The sequence below is a fragment of the Leptosomus discolor genome, chromosome 1 (genome assembly GCF_034619465.1).
Source record: "Leptosomus discolor isolate bLepDis1 chromosome 1, bLepDis1.hap2, whole genome shotgun sequence".
NCBI classification, from domain to species: domain Eukaryota; kingdom Metazoa; phylum Chordata; class Aves; order Leptosomiformes; family Leptosomidae; genus Leptosomus; species Leptosomus discolor.
In genome coordinates this window covers 129,380,404-129,399,357 of record NC_141391.1, presented here as the reverse complement: position 1 = coordinate 129,399,357, position 18,954 = coordinate 129,380,404, and the positions used below count along the sequence as shown (strand labels likewise).

The 18,954-nt window shown below is 47.4% G+C and overlaps 1 protein-coding gene across 1 annotated transcript; it reads left to right on the top strand.

Moving 5' to 3' along the window:
• The first annotated feature begins 180 nt into the window (after positions 1 to 180).
• On the top strand, positions 181 to 16,209 carry LOC104342295 (uncharacterized). Its single transcript, XM_086464394.1, has 20 exons — positions 181 to 336; positions 421 to 477; positions 2,134 to 2,171; positions 3,391 to 3,531; positions 5,105 to 5,167; positions 6,342 to 6,462; positions 6,878 to 6,970; positions 7,963 to 8,123; positions 9,547 to 9,632; positions 9,849 to 9,932; positions 11,125 to 11,187; positions 11,329 to 11,406; positions 11,491 to 11,579; positions 12,293 to 12,329; positions 13,602 to 13,750; positions 13,968 to 14,030; positions 14,346 to 14,421; positions 15,087 to 15,171; positions 15,353 to 15,440; positions 16,013 to 16,209. Exons 1-20 carry the CDS (start codon positions 181 to 183, stop codon positions 16,121 to 16,123), a joined length of 1,839 nt encoding a protein of 612 aa, XP_086320520.1. The 3' UTR covers positions 16,124 to 16,209.
• The last annotated feature ends 2,745 nt before the right edge of the window (positions 16,210 to 18,954 follow it).

Here is an 18,954-nt window from a genome sequence, read left to right as displayed (position 1 = left end):
CTGTCCTATTAGGCACCGACAGTCACCGCTCTGCTCCCGCCGCCTGCCTCCCAGCTCCCGGCGGGGCGCAGGCGCCCTCGGTGGGCGGGCTGGGCCGGCCCGCAGGCGGGGCGAGGCCCGAGCACCGCCCCAGCAGCGGGAGGGCTCGCAGCCGCCGCCGGGCTCGGTGGAAGGACGGTCATGGCGCCGCTGCTTCTGCTGCTGCTCCTCTCGCTGCTGCCGGCCGCCGCCTACCTGTGCTGTGTGCGGCGGCACACGGGCAGCGCCGGGGCCGCGCTGCGCCGCCGGGAGCCGGGCCGGGCGGAGGCGCGGGGCCGCAGCCCTCCGCAGGACCCCGTGAGCGCTGGGGAGGGAGCGGGCGGGGGGCGGCGGCGGTGGGGAGCGGGGGCCCGGCGCTCACCTCTCGCCTCTTCTCCGCAGTGGGCCCCGCGGCTGTGCGGCTCCGGGCTGCGCCTCTTCGTCCATGTGGCCAACACGGTGAGTGGGGGCGAGGGGCAGGTTGGCCGGCCGGGCCCGGCACTTGGCGGGGCGGCGGGAGCCGGGTAAACAAGGCAGTAAAACCCGAGGTCGCTGGGGGGAAAGCAGACGAGGTCAAGACTGCCGGGGGTTTTGGAAGGAGTGGGTTCCGGTGGGAAGGTAAAACCCGCGTTTGTAGGGAAATTGTAGGAAAGTTGTGGCACTGTGCATGGTTTCGGGTTCACCCCTCTCCCCCAGGTGGGATGCCGTGGCGGGGCGGGGGGGAGAGAGCGAGCTGGCCTCTGGGTGAGGGTGTCATGAGTGTGTTCGGGTGGGAGAGCCCGAAGCTGAGGTCAAACGCAGAATACAGCCGCCACCTCAGACATGAAGGGGTTCGGGTCCTTCTGCCCTGTGAGCGGGGTTTTCAGGAAGGCGCTGGAGGCAGCTGCCCGGCCCCAGTGCTCTTCCTCGGGTGGGCTTTGGTGTGCCTGTGAGCCTGCGGGTTGATTCCCCCCGAGGTCGTTTTGGAGGAGGCACGACTGCTGTATGGCAGGGTGCTGGGGGGAGAAGAGCCTGCATCACCTCGGCAGCCAGCACCATACGGCATCGTCTGCCGAAAGCAGGTGGATTTTGTTGCTGCTGCTTGGCCTTTGCTTTTGAGCTAGTGTCAAGGTTAGGCACGAAAGTCTTGTTTCAGCAGCGTGACCTGTTGCAGAGCTTGGTGGCTGGTTGGACCTGGAGTGGAAGGTGTGATTATTCATGAGAATACCTTGCGCGTGGCTTTCTTCCAGGATATAACCACCAGAATACCTTTTTATCCTTTGCTTTGTGGCCCCTTCTGGTGCGTGGCCCTGGGCTCATTCCCTTTCCTGACATCCCCCTTGGAGGGGGGCACACGGAATTCTCAGTCTCCTACAGGATTGTGCAGATTTAGATTAGATGTAGGTTAGGAGCAATTAGTTTTCAAAAAAAGACTGTAATTCTTACATAATGTGTGAGGCAACATATCACTTCATGGATCTAGGAGTGTGAGCCTTGCTTCATACTTGCGCTGTATTTGTACATTGCTTAACAAGTTTTTGAAGTCCATTGTTGAGCTATTAAGACAGGCTAGAACAAGGCTGGTCTCTTTGGGACCACTGGTGTTGCTACGCTGGAAACCAACGCATTCAAAGAGTGTTTTCAGCTGTCTGCTACCGTGGAGTCTCAATTTCTCCTGCTTTTCCATGTTGACTCGGTTTACTGCAGGAGCTGCTTGAGCGACAGGAAAGATCCTAAAAGTGAGATAAAGAAAATCATGATAAACTTCTACCTTATCCAATGTTTGCATAATCTGCAGAACATGAAGAAAGTAACAGATGGGAGCTATGTAGGTGCCACTTAACAGTGTTGCAGCTTGCAACTGCAAGCTTTCTGGGCCTAGTCAGGGAAAGACAAAGGCAGGAGAGCCAGAAGAGTACCTTTTCTATAATTATATGAGAGGAAAGCATTTTGGACCAATTTTGTGGCCTGAAATACAAGTATTTGTGCTGGTTTTTTACCACATGGCATTGTATGCTCTCTAGGGTGCTCTGAGACTGCAGCAATTGTGAGCCCATTCAGCATTCCTTGTCTAGTGAGGAAGGTGTTCAGGTCAAAGTTACTTGCAAACCACTGTTTCTGCTTACTTTCTTCTAGGCTTTTGGGCAGATCTGCATACTGCCATTCTTAATAAGGTAAGCGTGGGGAGTTTTCTCGCTGTCCAAGTTTGTTTGTTTGTTTTTTTTTTTGCATTGCACACCATTATCTGAAATGAGCTTTTCTAAGAGGGAAGCTGCATAACTTGATTGGAGAGGGAGCAAGATTATTTCACAGATTTGGTTTGCTAGATTTTTTTTTTTTTAACTACTCTGGTTTGAGTGTGTCTCTGTCAGAAGAAATTAACCTTTTTTCCACACTCGGGCAGGTGTATAGAAACCGAATTCACCAGCTTGCCTCTTTGCCTTTCTGGTTTTTTGCTAAAGAGCAGTCTTTCTTTCAAAGCTTGTGGATGTGCACATCTGCTATGTTTATAATCAGTAGTGGTAAAAGAATAGTCGTAGGGGGGAAATGAGGCCGGATACGAAGTTCAGAGGTTTTAATATGTTCTTTTTAGAGATACTCGCTATTTTAGGTTGGCCTTTTCTCCTTCTCTCACACTGGAAACTGTGCTTTCAAATGTACATTGCACTAAGAGCCACACGGGTAAGCGCTGTCAGGAACCTCAGGCTTGCGCTTGGCTTGCATAGTTTGCCTGACATTTGATGGGTCGTTTGTGCAGATCCCAGGACACTGAGAGATGTGTTACACACAACTGGTACCCCTGCATTTTTACTTGGAGTGTGGGCATTCTTGAGTGAATCAAACCCATACAAAAGTCACTGATGTTTCGTAGGAGATCATTCCTTGACGTCTACCACAGGGTCTTGATTTCCTTGCTTTATATGTTCCAAGCCCTGGACTTGTGCTGCAATCCCTCTTGTATTTGGTTGCAAATGAACTGTATCGAAGCAGATAATGGAAAAGTCTGAAGAGGTGCTTGTTTTAGCAGGATTAGTACTTGAATGTATGGCTTACACTATTTTCTCTTTTTCTTTTCCTCTCCGTTCCAGTCTTTATTGGTCTATGGGTGATATGTCTAATTAAAGTGAATCAAAAACTTCCAGCATTTCTTTCCCAGCTTGGGTTTACAGAGGCTGGCCGGCCTTATGTCAGGAGGCTTTGTTAAGCAAGCAGAATAGATTTGATGCTGCCTTTAGGAAAGGTGTGACAGATTCTCTCATAACTGTTGCAACTCTCAGCTTTGAGAACAGACTGCTAAGACAAGATGTTCTGGGGTAAGGTTCCCTCTGAACAGTCTGAAAGATCAGTCATGGTAGAGCTTGCAAACGCTAGCAGTGACTCTCTCTCCTCCAGGCTGAATAACTTCTCGCTCATGCGTTCGCTTGACATTCACGAAGATCCCACGTTTATCCCGGAGGTTGCTGCGGAGGTTACAGAAGACAAGTCTGAGGCTAAAAGCACTTCGGATATTATCGAGCAGCTGATAGATGCAAGGTCAGTATGTGATGCGTTAGAGTGGAGTGGAAGAACATACTTGTTGGCACTATTATATTAGTGGGAAGCTGTTGTTGACAGTAATCTGGATGAAAATCTTTTTCCACACCCAGCTACTTTACAAAACAAATAGTGCTGTCAGTCATCTTTCCTTTTGTAACTTATAAATCACTGGCAGTAACAAGTGATGTGAAGTTGCTACAAGCTTCAGGGAGTCTGCTTATTGGGGAGAGACCAAATTCTGCCCTTGTCAGGGCTCTGGTTGCACTATTAGAGCAGATACGCTTCGTGGTTGGCTAGCTAGCGCATGCATCCCTTTAAGTGAGTTTGCAGGTGCGCTGCTCCTTGCCTGCAAGGAATCTCAAAGAGAACAAAGGGGTTGCTTGGGGGAAAGAAGGACCACATGTTATAAAGAAAACGATCCACAAGAAATTAGGCTTTGTTAGTTAGGTTGCTTGGATAAAAGCCTGTTCAGCTTCTTGATTGCAACCTGTACTTGATTAAATCCCACTAGATTCCAGGCGAAACATTACACAGGCTCATGTATCTCCCTGAGGTCTGCTACTGAGGTGGTAGCAGCTGGGCTGCTATGAATGCTCATCCCATCTGGTTTTGGTTCTTAGTTGTGGGCCTGTCCAGTAGTCACTGAAAATGTCTGAGCTGCACTTCACTGGTATCTCAGAGAGTGGGTTCTCTGTATGTATCTCAGCTTTTAGCATGACTAAGCTTGCTGCCTGCTTGAGTTCTTAAGCTAGAGCAAGGAAAAACTTTCAGCTCCTTCACTTTAGAGGGAGGGGTGTATTTCCTGCAGGCATTGATCGGAGTGAGTGCAGCCTTCTGGTTATTGCATCCCCAGCTCCGCCAGTGATATATTGAGTGTCACAGGGCATGTTGCTGGAGCTTTACCTCTTCCCTTTGTAGCACATTATGGTGCTGTACGCTGTGCTATTCAGGATGTGGCTTCTGGTTTGGGTGATGATATGGAGACATCACAGGAGTAGTAATTGTAGCTAGCTCTTCAGCTGATCTTACATTCATCCTGATGTGATGAGAAATGGTCTACTTCTTACGTGCTAGAGCCATCGACTTAGTTTTTAAGCAGTCTGCTGATGTACCCTTGTGTGTGCTGTATAGTGCCTTTTCCCCCTCCTGCACCACACACTGTGCTGCTGGCCATCTCTGGATCGAGCTTATGACAGAGATCCTGGGAGCAGGTTTACCAGTATATACTAGCTATTCTGTAATGTTGCAGTCGTGAGTAGCAAATGTAAACCTAGAGTAAATTTTGAACAGTTTAGTGACTGCTGTGTTGGAGTAGAAATATGAAGCAACTAGAACATGTCAGCAAGAATGACCCCTTATTTCTGGGGCACCCTTAGTGTACCTGGTGTCTGGCATGTGTGCAAGGAGCCTGACTGAGTGTGAGCCAGGCTAGCGGTCCAAACGGTGACCAGCAGGTTTACTGTGAGTGAGTGATGCCCAGACCTCATTGGACTGTGATGCTGAAGCCTACAGGTCTAAGCAGAGGTGGCTTTGGTGGTTCACAGTGGCCCTCTTAATCCTTTCTTTGCAGGTCTGATTCTGCTAGCAATGGGTTTAGCTTCAAAGGGATCAAAGACTATCTGGACTGCTACCGGTAGGTGAAATTATGGTCTGGAAACAGCCTGTCTCGTGCATTCCCCTGCTATTGGCTATTACTTTTCCACAAGCTCTCAGGCATCTCTTTGTTAGGATTGTCCTTGAGGTACCACTATTTAGCATCGCCCTTTGCAGTCCTTTTCGTGTAATAGAATAATGAAGTAAAGCCAACTGGGAGAGCTGGCACAACTTTTACAAGCCCTGCAAGGATATTTAAGTGCTGTTTTCTTTGGCTTATTGTCAGTCTTCTCTGGGAGAGATTTTGACATACCTTATTTGCCCAGACATGTGAGTGAGGGGGAGAGAAAGGTTCATCTGGATGATACGAGTTGCACATGCTGTGGGTCTCTGAAGAATCCTTTGGTTCCCCAGCTGCTTGTGCTCCTGTGAGCAGTTTGCCTTCTTTAACCCAGTAAACATGTCCAGCTCGGAAAGAGCTGGAAGCACATTCCTGACTGAGGTGCTGCAAGCTGTCAGCTGCTCGGTAACTCCTGGTTTCCTCTGGGACACGTGCCAGGTGTGGAGCGCTCAGATAAATCCTCTTGCGTGCCTGGCACTTGTTCCTCAAGGGCCACCTCTGCCAGCAGGCTGTCGCCTTGGAGCAAAAGGCTGCCACTGCAGTCTGACGTTATAGGTACATCTTGACTGAGGCTTTTGTGTCAGCCAAAGACAGGTGTGTCGGTGGTGTAACGTAGCCTTTTGCCAGGAGGGAGGGAAGGCCTGTCTGTTAAAGGTGGGTTATGGTAGTGCTGCTGGGAGCCGCTTCTCTGTTATGGGAGGCCTGTATGAAGGCGGCTGGCCTCTTGGTCTTTGTTCGTGATACTGGGAGTTTTGTAGCCTCAGGCTTTCAGGAGCTTGAGAACTCCCCATAAAGCTCTTGGCTGTCCTTCCTTGTTTATCTTGTGGTTCAGGAATATCTGGGTAACTCTCCTAGCTCCTGCCCCTACTGTAAGGGTTAGGGGCATGTTGTGTAGGCAAATTCTCCCCTTAAGGAAGGGAGTCTCCTGTCCTGATGGTGTCAACTGTGTTGAAGTCATCACTGCACACAGATTCTTATCTGGTTCTTGCTTGCAGCTGTGACAGCTGCCATCTTGCTACATGAGAGACAAACCCTGTGGGTGGGTGTGGTGCAGGAGTCTTGTAACAAGGTCCCAACTTCTCCTGTCCTGTAGGAGTGGGAAGCTGACGCCATCTCAGGTAGCAAAGAACATCATTGCCATGCTGGAGGACTGCGACAAATCCACGCCCCCACTCAGAGCGGTAGTGCAATGGGACCAGGAGCAAATAATGCTGGTAATGTCTGCCTCTGGTATGAAAGGGGCCTCTGCCACCCCAAGAGCAGTAGCATCCATTAGAACAGGCAGAGGCTCTTATACTGATATATTGCACAGGAAAATATGTACAGTTTTCCTCCTTCCTTCTGTAGAGGACTACAAACAAGTTTTCTTTCCTTCCTGCAAAGAGAGGTAGGATTAAAGCAATCTGTTTCCTGCTGGACAACTATGTTTAAAATGGGACTTCTATGCTTATGTGGCATCTGTTAGCATAGGTGTTTCCAAGTGGTAGCTTCCCATCAGCATATGGTGGAAGAAGAAAGAGAATTTTATAGTTTGGCTTAGTACTAGCCCGAGAGTACCATTTTTGGTATGGCTGACCTTCAGCTCATCTAAATATATATAACATACACTTTTTTTTTTTCTCTGTGCAGATGGCTGAGGCCTCCACTGCTCGTTACAGGAATAAATGTACCCTGTCTTATCTGGATGGCATCCCAGTGTGTCTGAAAGAAGAGTTCAAAGTGGTGAGTTTCCTTGTCTAGCTGTCAGTTCATGCTGCAGGTTGCCAAGCTGGACAACTCACTGCAACAGGGTTTTAAGGCCAACTCCTTGGCAGAAGCCTGAGAATATGTTTGTAATTAGGGGTAGTATTGCGGGTTTGTAACGAGTAGGATTAACAAGTTTTGCCAGGTGAAGACAGATCTTGGGTACAGCAGATGTGTTCCATATCTTGTACTGATCTCTTTAATCCCTGGGGAGTAGAGGGTGGCAGTGGGAAACAGTCTCTCTTAAGATGAATTGAGACTGTACAAAAGCATCTGTAGCAGTGGATGTAACTGTATTTCTCAGGCACAGCCTCTGCTCCACTGGCAGAGCATCCCTCTGTCCTTACCTTAAAGGACATGTGTCAGAAATATATGCAAGTTACTTTGAAAATCCCCACTCACAAGGAGTTTTGCCTGTGGCCTAATGACAGTTACCATGAAATACTCTTGGCAGTGCCATCAAGCTGTCATAGGCTCTGCAGAGACCTACCCATGGGGTGGGAGTCCTGTTTAAGTATTGCTGCCTTGAAGTGAAGAGTACTTAGCATATCCTGAGAATGAGTCCATCTGGTATTTTGGCACGCATCTCATCTTGGTGCCTTGCTTCAAAGCACTGCAGATCTGAAATGCTGCAGCTCTGTCTATAGAAAAATGGAAAATAGAGCTCCTGTGTGCTGTGGGGTCAAGGTGACTGTTCTGCAGCCTCTGGGCATAGCAATTTACATGTTTCTGCTCTTCTGTATCATGTTATTAAAAGGACAAGTCTGCATGGGAGAAGGACAAAATATTGAAGGGTTAAGTGTCCCTCCTAACAGAAACCGACACGGAACAAGTTGAAGAGTGAAGCTTCCTAGCTCTCGCTTACCTCTGTGGGTCCTATTATCTGGGATCTGCTGTGGAGTAGAAGCGTACATGTGCCTGTCTACCTTGCCAGTGTTTTAGGGTGAATAATAAGGTGCCTTCTTGCCAAGGTGCCTTACCATCACCGAGTGGGAACAGTGTATCTTGGGACAGAGCCTGAAAAAGAAGATGCTACTGTGGCCAAGAAGCTGCGAGAGGCTGGGGCTATCATTATTGGAGTCTCAAACATGCACGAACTAGGGACTGGAACAACTGGATGCAACCCTAACAGGTAAAAATGCCTTTCCCATCTCTTCCCCCTGGTCTAGAAAAACCTAAAAGTCTGTCCAGAACTGACAGGAAAGGATACAAAAATAAGGCAAGCATGTGAGAATAAAACCGATGGAAGCAGGAAGAACCCTGGGGGTATTAAAACCCTGCATTGTAGATTTGAGGGTCAGAGTAGCTGTGGAAGCCTGAAGGCTCCTGAAACCAAAGGAAGGAGAAGATTCAAGGAAGGAGAGGTGTCTGCTGAGCAAGGAACTTGGTTTGCCAGGCCTTACAGGCCTGGAGGTGTGAATGTTTACAGGATGAATGGTAGGCAAAAGCAGTGACAGAAAGCAAATAAATAGTAATCTAGTGCTCAGTAACAGTAATGACTAAAGACCTAGAACAGTGAGAAAAGGTACAGTCATCTCAGGAGAACGTGGTGGTTTTATTTCCTAGCTAAAACAGGGTCACTGGAGTTTGCTTTACCGTTGTGAATTCTCGGCTATAGCCAAGCTGAGAACCGCTATTCCAGAGCGGTTGTCCTCGCAGCCTTGATAAGGCACGTGTAGAGCCACGCTTTGCGCATGTGCAGCTGGATGGAACTGGGGCTCCCCCTCAGCTGCAACAATGTGCCAGGGCATTTCCTGGCATCCAGGTCAGCTGGATACCCTGCCACCTGGCAGGTCTCTGGTGTCTGGGGACTGTGGTCAGACTGGAGGCTTTGGGAGCTGCTGCTCGGGGATAAAGGGCAGAGCTGGGGATGCTGACTTGTTTCTCTGTAAGAATTGCTGGCCACCAACTGCTCTGCCTTTTGGAATTGTATAATGCACTGTGGCATGCAGTAATGGCACAGTGCTGTCACAGACAGAAGCGCTGGAGCATCATCCTTTCTCTTGCTTTGAGTCTGTCTCTTTTGGATAGGCTGCTTATGGTAACAAGAGGTTGGACTCTGGGGCAGAAGTCTTTTTTGCATCTTGTTTTCTAGGGACATGGCGCTATCTGGGATTAAATGGAGCATCTCTCTTCTGAGAGATCAGAATCCCTGAGCTGTGTTTCTGTAGTGCACGTGGTCCTTCCCAGCAAAAGATTCAACACTATTTCAACACTACAGCTACCTGAAAGGAGGTTGTAGTGAGGTGGGTGTCGGTCTCTTCACCCAAGTAACAAGCGATAGGACAAGAGGAAATGGCCTCAAGTTGTGCCAGGGGAGATTTAGGTTGGACATTAGGAAAAATTTCTTTACTGAAAGAGTAGTCAAACATTGGAACAGGCTGCCCAGGGAAGTGGTGGAGTCACCATCCCTGGAGGTGTTCGAAAAGCGTGTTGGTGTAGTGCTTGTAGACATGGTTTAGTGGGCGTGGTGGTATTAGGTCAACGGTTGGACTTCATGATCTTAGAGGTCTATTCCAACCTAGTGATTCTATGATTCTGTTTGTCTCCTTCAGGTACCACAAGATCGCTAGGAATCCCTACAAGCCTAACCACTTCACAGGTGGGAGCTCCAGTGGGTCAGCAGCAGCTGTAGCAGCAGGTAGGTGGTCCTAAATGGAGTCCAGGGGTGGTGGGAGGCAAGTCCTGAGCCAAAGTACCTCAAGCATGTAGTTTTTATGACCGGGGGTTAGAAGCTGGAGGGAACTCCTAGCTGAACAGAGAGCTCTGTGTGCTGTTTTGGCCACAGCTGCTGGTAGAATGGACAGAGCAACACAACGTCTCTCTGATCGCAGGCCAACGTGTGGGTTTTTTGTAGGTCTCTGCCCGGTGGCTATTGGCACAGACGGAGGTGGCTCTGTAAGGATTCCTGCATCGTTCTGTGGTGTGGTGGGTCTGAAAGGTAGAGCCCTTTAATCGTGGAGGGAGTGTGTATCTTGTTTGCTGTATCAGGTAGAATGCCACAAACAAGTCAGACACAGTCCGTTAATTCCTGCCAAGCACAACTTGACCGGAGAAACTTTGGAGTATAACACCCTGAGAGTCATGTGGGTTGGACTGGCAGAGTGGAAGTATTTTCTCAGTATTGGCTATTGAACAGATGTTCAGAAAAAGCTGACTTACTTGAATCAAATGCTAAAACATGGGTGCTACTTTTCTTTCTACCCACTCATCCCTCTTCAGTCATCTTTCTTCCTGGGAGGTGTTCCCAACATAGTTGGGTGTCTGTAGTGAGCTGGTGAAAAGCATCTCCACCCACAATGGTTTGCTGTCACCCCAATTATATGGGGAGGCTGATGCTGCTCAGATTTGTATCTCCTAAGTTAAACCTGGTAATAGGCTTGTATGAAACCAGGGCGTAGCCATTCCCCCTTACCTCTGTTACAAGAAGTAGCAATGCAGTTTTTGTAGTAACAGTTAATGTAATCAAGGAGAATGTGCAGAAGACATAAGAAATGCACGGGGCAGTGACTATGGCATGGAGGAGATGCTGACTTTTGGGAGTGCTTTATCATTCTGAAGGATCTCAGCTGCTTCATCCAAGACCAGCCACTTAGCCATTACTCTGTTTTTCCATCCTTCACATGTGATCAACTTGATTAATCTTGATTCATCTGAGGAAGATAATGATGATGATGACAAAAATGTTAACTGAGCAGAAAGGTGATACAAGAACTTGCAGAAGACAACTGGTGTTAGGCGTGAAGTCTCACTGGTAAAGTGGGTGAGATCTTGCAGGGGGTGGTATCTCCTGCTGTTGATAATCCTGTTCCTGCCTCTCCATCCTCCATAACATAGATGCTGCTTTTGTATATTTAAATGTGTGTATTTCAAAATGTCCCTGCACATATTTCCCTTTAACTAAATAAGGGGGAAGACAGTTTCACTATTTGTTGAACGTGTCTGTATCACTGATGAGAGAATCGTGGTCAGCAGAACAGAGTACTGAAAGATGAGTGACAGGGCTCTGAAACGTCTGACATAAGTGACTGTCAGGGGTATGTTGCTTACTGACTGGTGCACTAGAGCCATCTAGGTCAGATCTTACCAGAAACTGATGATATCTAGCTAACTGCTGGTTTCTTTTCCTCTAGGTACATTTGGGCGCATCAGTTGTCATGGCAGCTTGCCACTCTCCTACTCCACAGTCAGCGTAGGTAAAAGGACTTGTGCTCCACTTCAGGGACCTTGCTGTGTGGTGTTCTTACAGGGGAGGCAATCTGTGCCTACAAAATACCTTGGGAAGAAGGTATTACTTAACTCTTGTCAAATTTTTATAACTGATCTCTTTTTTACAGGCCCTATTTGTACCTCAGTGGCAGATGCAGCCATTGTTTACAGTATCCTTGCTGAGCCAGATCTGCTCTACCCATATGGTAGGTGAGCCCCCTCCCCGCCTAAGTCCAGGTGCTCTGCCTTGCTAGAGGATAAAAGGAGGAACTCTTGTTTGTTCCCTGCAGGACTAAAACAGCCCAAAGCAACCCTATCTGGTATGTGTGCTCCTGACCTGAAAGGCTTAAAACTGGGAGTGGACTGGACATATTTTAAGGTGCCTGTTCTATCTGCTGCTTTGCAAAATGAGATTTTAAAGGAATTCAGTGCATTCGGTGTTCTCTTGCATGTCATCATTAGAGCTTCTCATATTTAGTCCTATAATTGGAAGAGAATATAGCCTCGGTGAAAACATCAGCAGCCTTTTGAGTAAAAGTCTGTTGGAGGCATGAGGAAAGGTAATGACTGTACAGTTGATGGCAGTGTGCTTCCTCATGCTGCTGTTTCTATTGGAAGCAATGCTTCTGAGCTGACTGCAAAAGGCAGTTAGTTTAAAATCAAATGAGGAAAATTAGTGTATCCATTTGGTGACAGTGCTGTAGCTGCTGAGTGGTGTTTCATCATTCCAGTGTTGAATGTGGGCTTGCAAGCTAGTACTGCTTGGCGATTGTAGTGCAACCCCATAAACGTAGTCAGGATTTCTTCCCTGAAGGAAAAAAAGGGCTCTTTCTGACTCTGCCCCAGTGCAGAGCAGAGGAGGAATATTCTCTGCTCTGGAAAAGATGACCTCTCCTTTTCCCTATAGTGTGACTTGCAGGCTGTTCTCTTGGAGCACGTGCCCTAACGCAGTCTTTGGAGGGCTGTGTTTCACTACCATTAAGGACAGGAGCAAGGAAAGCTCCATGGGGATCAAAGTCCTGGTGAGCGTGCTCACCAAGGGGAGGAGGGCTGCTACTAAAGTCTACTTAGTTCTTTCCTCTTATTCTCTAGGCGTGTGATGATGAAGTCCTGTCCGTCTGTGAGAAAGGTAAAGAGGAAAAGTCTTTAAGTCTCTCATTCTGCCTGATGTCATGGTATCACTTGGTGCTCCCCTTATGTATACATTAGAAAGATCTCCCCCGAAGCCCTTAAAGGCAGATGCTTAAAGAGTTCTGGCTGGACAAACAGCAGTAGCTTTGTATTAGGGAAGCCCTCCTGACTGCTGAGGGTTAAAAAGCTCCACAGTAGTAGGCTGGTCAGATTACAATGGAAGAATGCGGTCCAGTGTGCTAAGCCTCTGTCTGTATAAAGACAGATCTGTGCTCAATAATACTTACACTGCAGGATTTAATGGTAAAAGACTTTTAAGGGAGGGACTTGTTTCACAATATAAAGTTCGGTAGGAAAGACAGGGCTAGGTCTTTGTGATGTATCCGGTCCTCTGGTATTTCCTTGAAATCAGCCAAATGGTGCCTTTAGGGTGGCTTTGTCAGATCTTAGACTAAGCAAAATTTACCCTGGTGAGTACTTGGGGGTGGGGGAGAAAGACTCTACAATGCTTGGTGTAGTAGTTGGCCTCCTACACATTGGAGCTGAGAGAGGTCACGCTATTCAGGCTTTGTTTGCCTGGATTTTCTTCTGCCTCCTTATTTCCATAGACACTCACCCTTCTACGTGTGTAGAGTGCTCTTAGGAGAGATGCACCATAAGCCAGCAAAATAGGCAAGCTTGGGTATTTATGAAGAAGTTGGGGTCAAAGAAAGAAGGGGATTCTCTTTAGACTGCAAAAGATCCACTGTTCCCGAAGTCTTGGTGTTCGGCCTTGTTAAAGTGCATCATGATTTGGTGAACCTGTACTGCTGATCTGGTCTCTTGAATATCCCCCGGGTTCCTCTACCATTACGGTTCAGAAGAGGCTTTGAATGGGAATCTCATGATGCTAAATAATCACTTCATGCTGATAGAATACCCGTCATGTCAAGTGCTCAGAGAAGCATTGTTAGTCCACCTTTACTCTTTGGATTAACTGTGGGGCTAGAGGGAGGGGATTAACTTGCCCAAAATGCAGCAGTTAAGTTAGGAACCTGTCAGCAAGCCTGTACCCCTGCCCTGTTGGAATATTGAGATCTAGTTAGGCTGAAGCCTTTTAGCTATGGGAAGCAGCTGCAGCAGTCTGCGTGCCACATGATGCACTGAAGGCGCTTGCCTTGTAATGGCCTATGGGGTCTCTAACTTCTCAAGGGGCTGGGGATTTGCAGCCCCTCCACGAAGTTCGGTGAACTCAGGGATGCTGTCTGTGCTTTACCTGTTCTGTACGCAGCTGTGAAGCACCTGCAGAGTTTAGGAGCCAGCGTGGTTGAAGTGTCTCTTCCAGAGATGGAGGAAGTGCGAGTAGCACATGCAATCTGCATTCTCAGCGAGATGAGGGACTTCCTGCAACCTGACTTCAATAAACATTTCCAGGAAATGGTAAGTAGCAGCAGCTTGGATCAGCGGCCGTAGTTGTCAGGGCTGATACAGAACAAGTGTCACGTTAGTGACAAACCTGAGGCTCTCCTGCTCTTTCTGTGACAAACCACCTGTTGGATGACTGCTGATGGCAGGGGAGCAGACCTGGAAGAGAACTCCTGGGCTGTCAAATTCAGTTTCTTGAAAGCAGAACTGTGATCGATGTTTTCTCTTTCAGAATTTGGACACTCGGGCTAACCTCGCCTTGGCTTCCCAGTTCACAGCTCTGGATTATATTACGGTAAGGAATGTACTGTGGTGAAGGGAGGCAAGTAGTGAAATTGTAAAGGTGGGGTAGAGGGTTCTCTTAACCTCCCTGTACACGTGGAAAGGTACCGCCCAGCTGTACTGCCCTCTGCTGTGAAAGCATGCTGAATGGTGGGGCACCACAGAGGACATGCCACCTCGACTGGTGTCCTGCATCTTGATTCCAAACTGCAGCAATGGCGTCGCCTTTTGCAAAGGCATGGGTCCTGATGGGTGGAGTCTGTCATCATCAGACATGAGCCTCATGAACCAAGAGGGCCCGGTCAGACAGTAGTCTCTCTGCTTGCAGGCAAATCGACAGAGAACTCGGAGCATGAGATTTTTGCGAGAGATCTTCACCACTGTGAGCTGCATCCTCACACCAGGTATTGGCAGCCTTGGCCAAAGAGCTGGTCCCTGGCAGCTGTGTGATGCATTTGAAGAACAGTCACTCCATTAACTTTGCCTCCCCAATTTGAAGAGCACGACTTTTTTGCAAAGAGTTTGCTGTGCCTCAAGCCTTTAGAAGAAAATGCAGCCTGGTTAGAAAGAGTGCTGGTATTTCTAGATCTGCTGTGTGTTTCTAGACTTACTGCCTCTGTCAATGGCAGTGAGAAACTCCTTCTTGGTACTTGAAAAGGGAGCTGCAGAGCCAGCACATTTACACAGGAGGGACTGAACATCTACTTATGTATGAAGATGTTCTTGCTCTAAATAGAAACCAACTGCTTAATTCATAAGTCCCAGTGACTTGATGGTGTTCCAGGGGTGTGAGTTTGCATCACCAATGTGTATCAAATATGTGGCTTTAATGAACTGAGCTGTTCCTTGAAGATTGCCCACTGCGTGGCACTTCCTTTCCTCTTTAAGCACTGGATCAGGTTGTCCAGAGAGGCTGTGGACTCTCCATCCTTGGGGATATTCAAAAGCCATTTATTAGGACGTGGTCTGGAGCAACCTGCTCTAGCTGACTGTCCTTGAGACAGAGGGTTAGACAAGATAACCTCCTGAGGTCCCTTTCAGTCTTAGTCATTCTGTGATTCCTCCACAGCTGTTGCTTGCACTGCCCCAAGAATCTATGAATCTGACCTCTTGACTGGGAGCAGCGATTTGTCCTTCACAGTCCGGTCCATGAGGTAAGAAGAGTGCTACTTGTACTGTGGAAGAAAAAGTTTGGAAACAGCTGGAGACTAGCTGCACTAACTGAAGGAGCTCAGGCTGTAGAGCAGGAGAGACCAATCCTAGCTGCCTCTCCCAAAAAAGGATGACTTTGCTGCTGTCTTAAGGCAGGAGTGCTGATGACAGCTTTTCCTCCAGGTTCATGCAGCTTGGTAACTTCACTGGGATTCCAGGCCTTGTGGTCCCCATTGGATACTCTACTGCTGGGCTTCCTATCGGCTTCCAGGTGAGTATTGGCTCTTTGGGAATGCTGGGTCACAAAATCCCCAGCTGGCTTTGTCCTGAACTGCTATAACAGGGTTTCTGCTATTCCACATAGCACACTTGAGGAGCTGGCAGGTACTGGTAATAAAGTTTAAACTTGTGGGTGAAGAGACTTGCCTCAGAGTAACTCAATCCGGAATGGCAGAGGGACTCTTCAGGTATCTAGGAGATAGATTTCTCTGTCTCCCTGTCTGCTTGTATCAGCACCCGCTATTTGTCAATACTCTTTCCTCTCTTTTCCTTATTTCTCAGTTCTGAAACGTCTTTAAGTCCTTCCTTGCTTTTCTCTGTCTTGAAATGGGTCTCATGTAAATGAAAGGTCCACGTCTTTTAATTAAGTCATAAAGCTGCCTTTGTCCTAATTGCACTGACGCCATGCTTACTTATTGGGGTAAAAGGGAAAAGCATGTATGCTTTTGTGCTGTTGGGGGGGGGGCAATTAGCTATGTTTTGCCGGGCCTTCAAGAGTGTCTGTACGTGATGATGCTACTTTTCTTTTCTTCCCCTTTTCTTTCTCTCTCTCCCATCTCCCAGGTCATGGCAAAATGGTGGGATGAAGCTGTTCTTCTGAGGATTGGCCTGAAGTTAGAGCAGTTTCGTTACCAGACCAAAAAACCATCCATTTATTATGACATCCTTGCATGACGGAGTGACCAAGATGGGGACCAAGTCTTTTTTTTTTTTTTTTCCTAACCTGAGCTGACAAAGTATTAGAGTGGACTTGTGTTCAATGTTTGTCTGAGTAAGCCTTGGTAGCAGACCCATTTGAGGAATGGGGAAGAGCACTGACCTAAGCAGGCACTGATGCTGAGCAGACATCACTTCTGCTCCCTGTTTGCTATTGGATGGTCTGGTTTATACAAGGGAGACCAACTGTGCTAGCTCGTTCCCCGCTGTGCTTTTGCCAACAGGGAAGCTGCAACTATCTTCTGCGACTTCTTTTCACGTAGGGGTCCTGTGTAAAGATGGAAGATGGTTGCATCTACAGGACTGCATGTGGGCAGTTCATACTGCTGTGCATGGAAAGGTACAATCCCTAGACCTTAAACCTTCTCACAGAACTCCTGCTCCAGGGTATAACAAAGGTACTGCTTGGAGGGAGAGAGGCAGCTTCCCCTAAGAAATAATGCCTAGCTGCTTTGGAACAAGGAAGATCTTGACACACCTGCAATTAGGTAGTGTGTGTTGTGGCCCCTTACTTATTCCCTCAGAGCAAAATAGAAAGCCTATAGCTGCGCAAGTGCAGCATAAGGGACAGAAGCACAGTGACAAACAGCATAAGGTCAGTCTAACTGTTGCACAAAGTAGGGGTGTGCTTACTGCACGAGCAGTCCTACCTACCTTCAGCTATCTGTAAGGTTGAACGCAAGGGGAGGAAAAAAGCAAAGCACAAACCCTCATCAATTCTGTCACCCAAAGCCCTGGTTCAGGGTTCTGGCTTTCTGTTGCATGTCTCTATTTCCCAAGCTAAGCCTTGGAGAGCCTCTTTTCTCCTACTGGTTGCTTAAGGATAAGCCTGCTATCATTTAGGTGTCCAAATGGAAGAAATGACCTGCTAATGCTGTGAAGTACTGCTTGAGGGGGGTTGAGCCAGCTAGGACAAACAGGTGAAATTTGTGTGGTACTGAAAGTAGGAAACAACTACGGAGCTACCGCAAGAGCTCAGGGAGACCTTATTGTGGCCTTTCAATACTTAAAGGGGGGTTTTAAGAAAGATGGAGACAGACTTCTTAATAAGGCCTGTTGTGATAGGACAAGGCATAATGGCTGTAAACTAAAAGAGAGTAGACTTAGACTACACATAAGGAAGAATTTTTTTTTTTTTTACAATGAGGGTGGTGAAACACTGGCCCAGGCTGCCCAGAGAGGTGGTAGAAGCCCCATCCCTGGAAGCATTCAAGGTCAGGTTGATGGGTCCCTGAGCAACCAGATCCAGCTAAAGATGTCCCTGGCTCATTGCAGGGGGGTTGGACTAGATGACCTTTAGATGTCCCTCCCAACCCCAACCATTCTATGATTCTAAGAGTTGAAGCTGGGTACAAGAAAGGTGTTGCACAAAGCCACGTGCAGCAAAGAGCCCGCTCTAGATAAGAAGCCAACTCCCTCTTATCCCAAATGCGCTTCCTGCAGGAATCAAAGTAGAACTAAGACATGGATTAAAGAAGAGGCTATACTACACAAAGCATGACATTACAGGAGGAAAAACTAGAGAAGACTATACTGCTACAAGAATGGGCTCTAAGCCCCAGTACTGCGGTTCATTGAAAGGCCCCAAACTGAACTCCCAAGTACCTGCGTCCTGCCAGCAGCACTAGGGCCACACAAGATAAGAAAATGCCTAGGAGTAACCAGCGCTAAGCATTTCTGATTGTTTTGGAGTAGCTTGGGGTTAATGCTCAGGGGCATCTCCTGTTGCCTACCTCATCAGGTATCCTGGGCTTCTCATCAGGCTGCTGGAGAAGTTGTCCTATAGACAGGAGCAGAGAAGACTGCTGTATTCTTACTTAGCTTGGAAGGAAAGAAGGAACAAAAAGTAGTTGCGGTTTCTCCCAGACTCTGTACAGTTTGGGGTTTTTTTCCCCATACATAGCCACTTTTTAAACAGAGCTTGCACTTTACTAATGGCTGAAGTTGTCAGATGGCATCTGAATGGAAGAACAGTGCATTGCTGTCTCCTCAACTTGAGTCAAAGCATCAGCTCCTGCCACTGTCACCAGCATCCACAGTTACATTAATTACATGGTTGATACTGTCTTTTATCTTAAATTCCTCTATGTGATGCTGCCAGAACTGTTTTTTCCACTAGATTCTAGTATAGTTCAGATTTATGAAGAACAGTTTGAGAGCAAAGTATTTCCTCTATTATTAATGATAAGTTATTAAACACTACCAACACACCTTAGTGAACCACTGCTGAAATGTATTGTATAGCAATAAGGGAGTTGATAAGTGTTTGACAAGAATAAATTTCTGCCAGGAATGTTACTGCTTGAAGGAAATGGTTGAATGTTCTCCAATTTTATGCTATTACTCAAGGGCTTAGAGAGGGATGTTTAAAATAATCAGTTACCATCCTGCTAAAGCTATTTATTATTTCAAAAATCTTCATAAATGATACACTACCCTGAAATTATAATTTCTGTATTTAGTTCATACTCTGGGTGGAGTGAGGGAGCTCAAGTTACTTGGAGGACAGACAGGAGGTAAAGAGTCTGTTTTACTTTTTAAAAATAGTATTTGCATCCTGCTAACAGCAAGAACTGACAGCTTTTACTGACTGACAGTCACTTAGTCTGTCTTTCTGCACCCTGCTTCCTCCCTTTTCCTAAACTGGTATCACATCGGTGCACATTTCCAGCACAAGACTGCCCTCGTACTGAGGTTACCAAGATAAACTTTACTCATCCTGGCGAAAGGCCCCTGTGTTTCCTTTCTTCCCCCGGCTGTTGGTTTACCCAAGTTCCACAACAGACCAG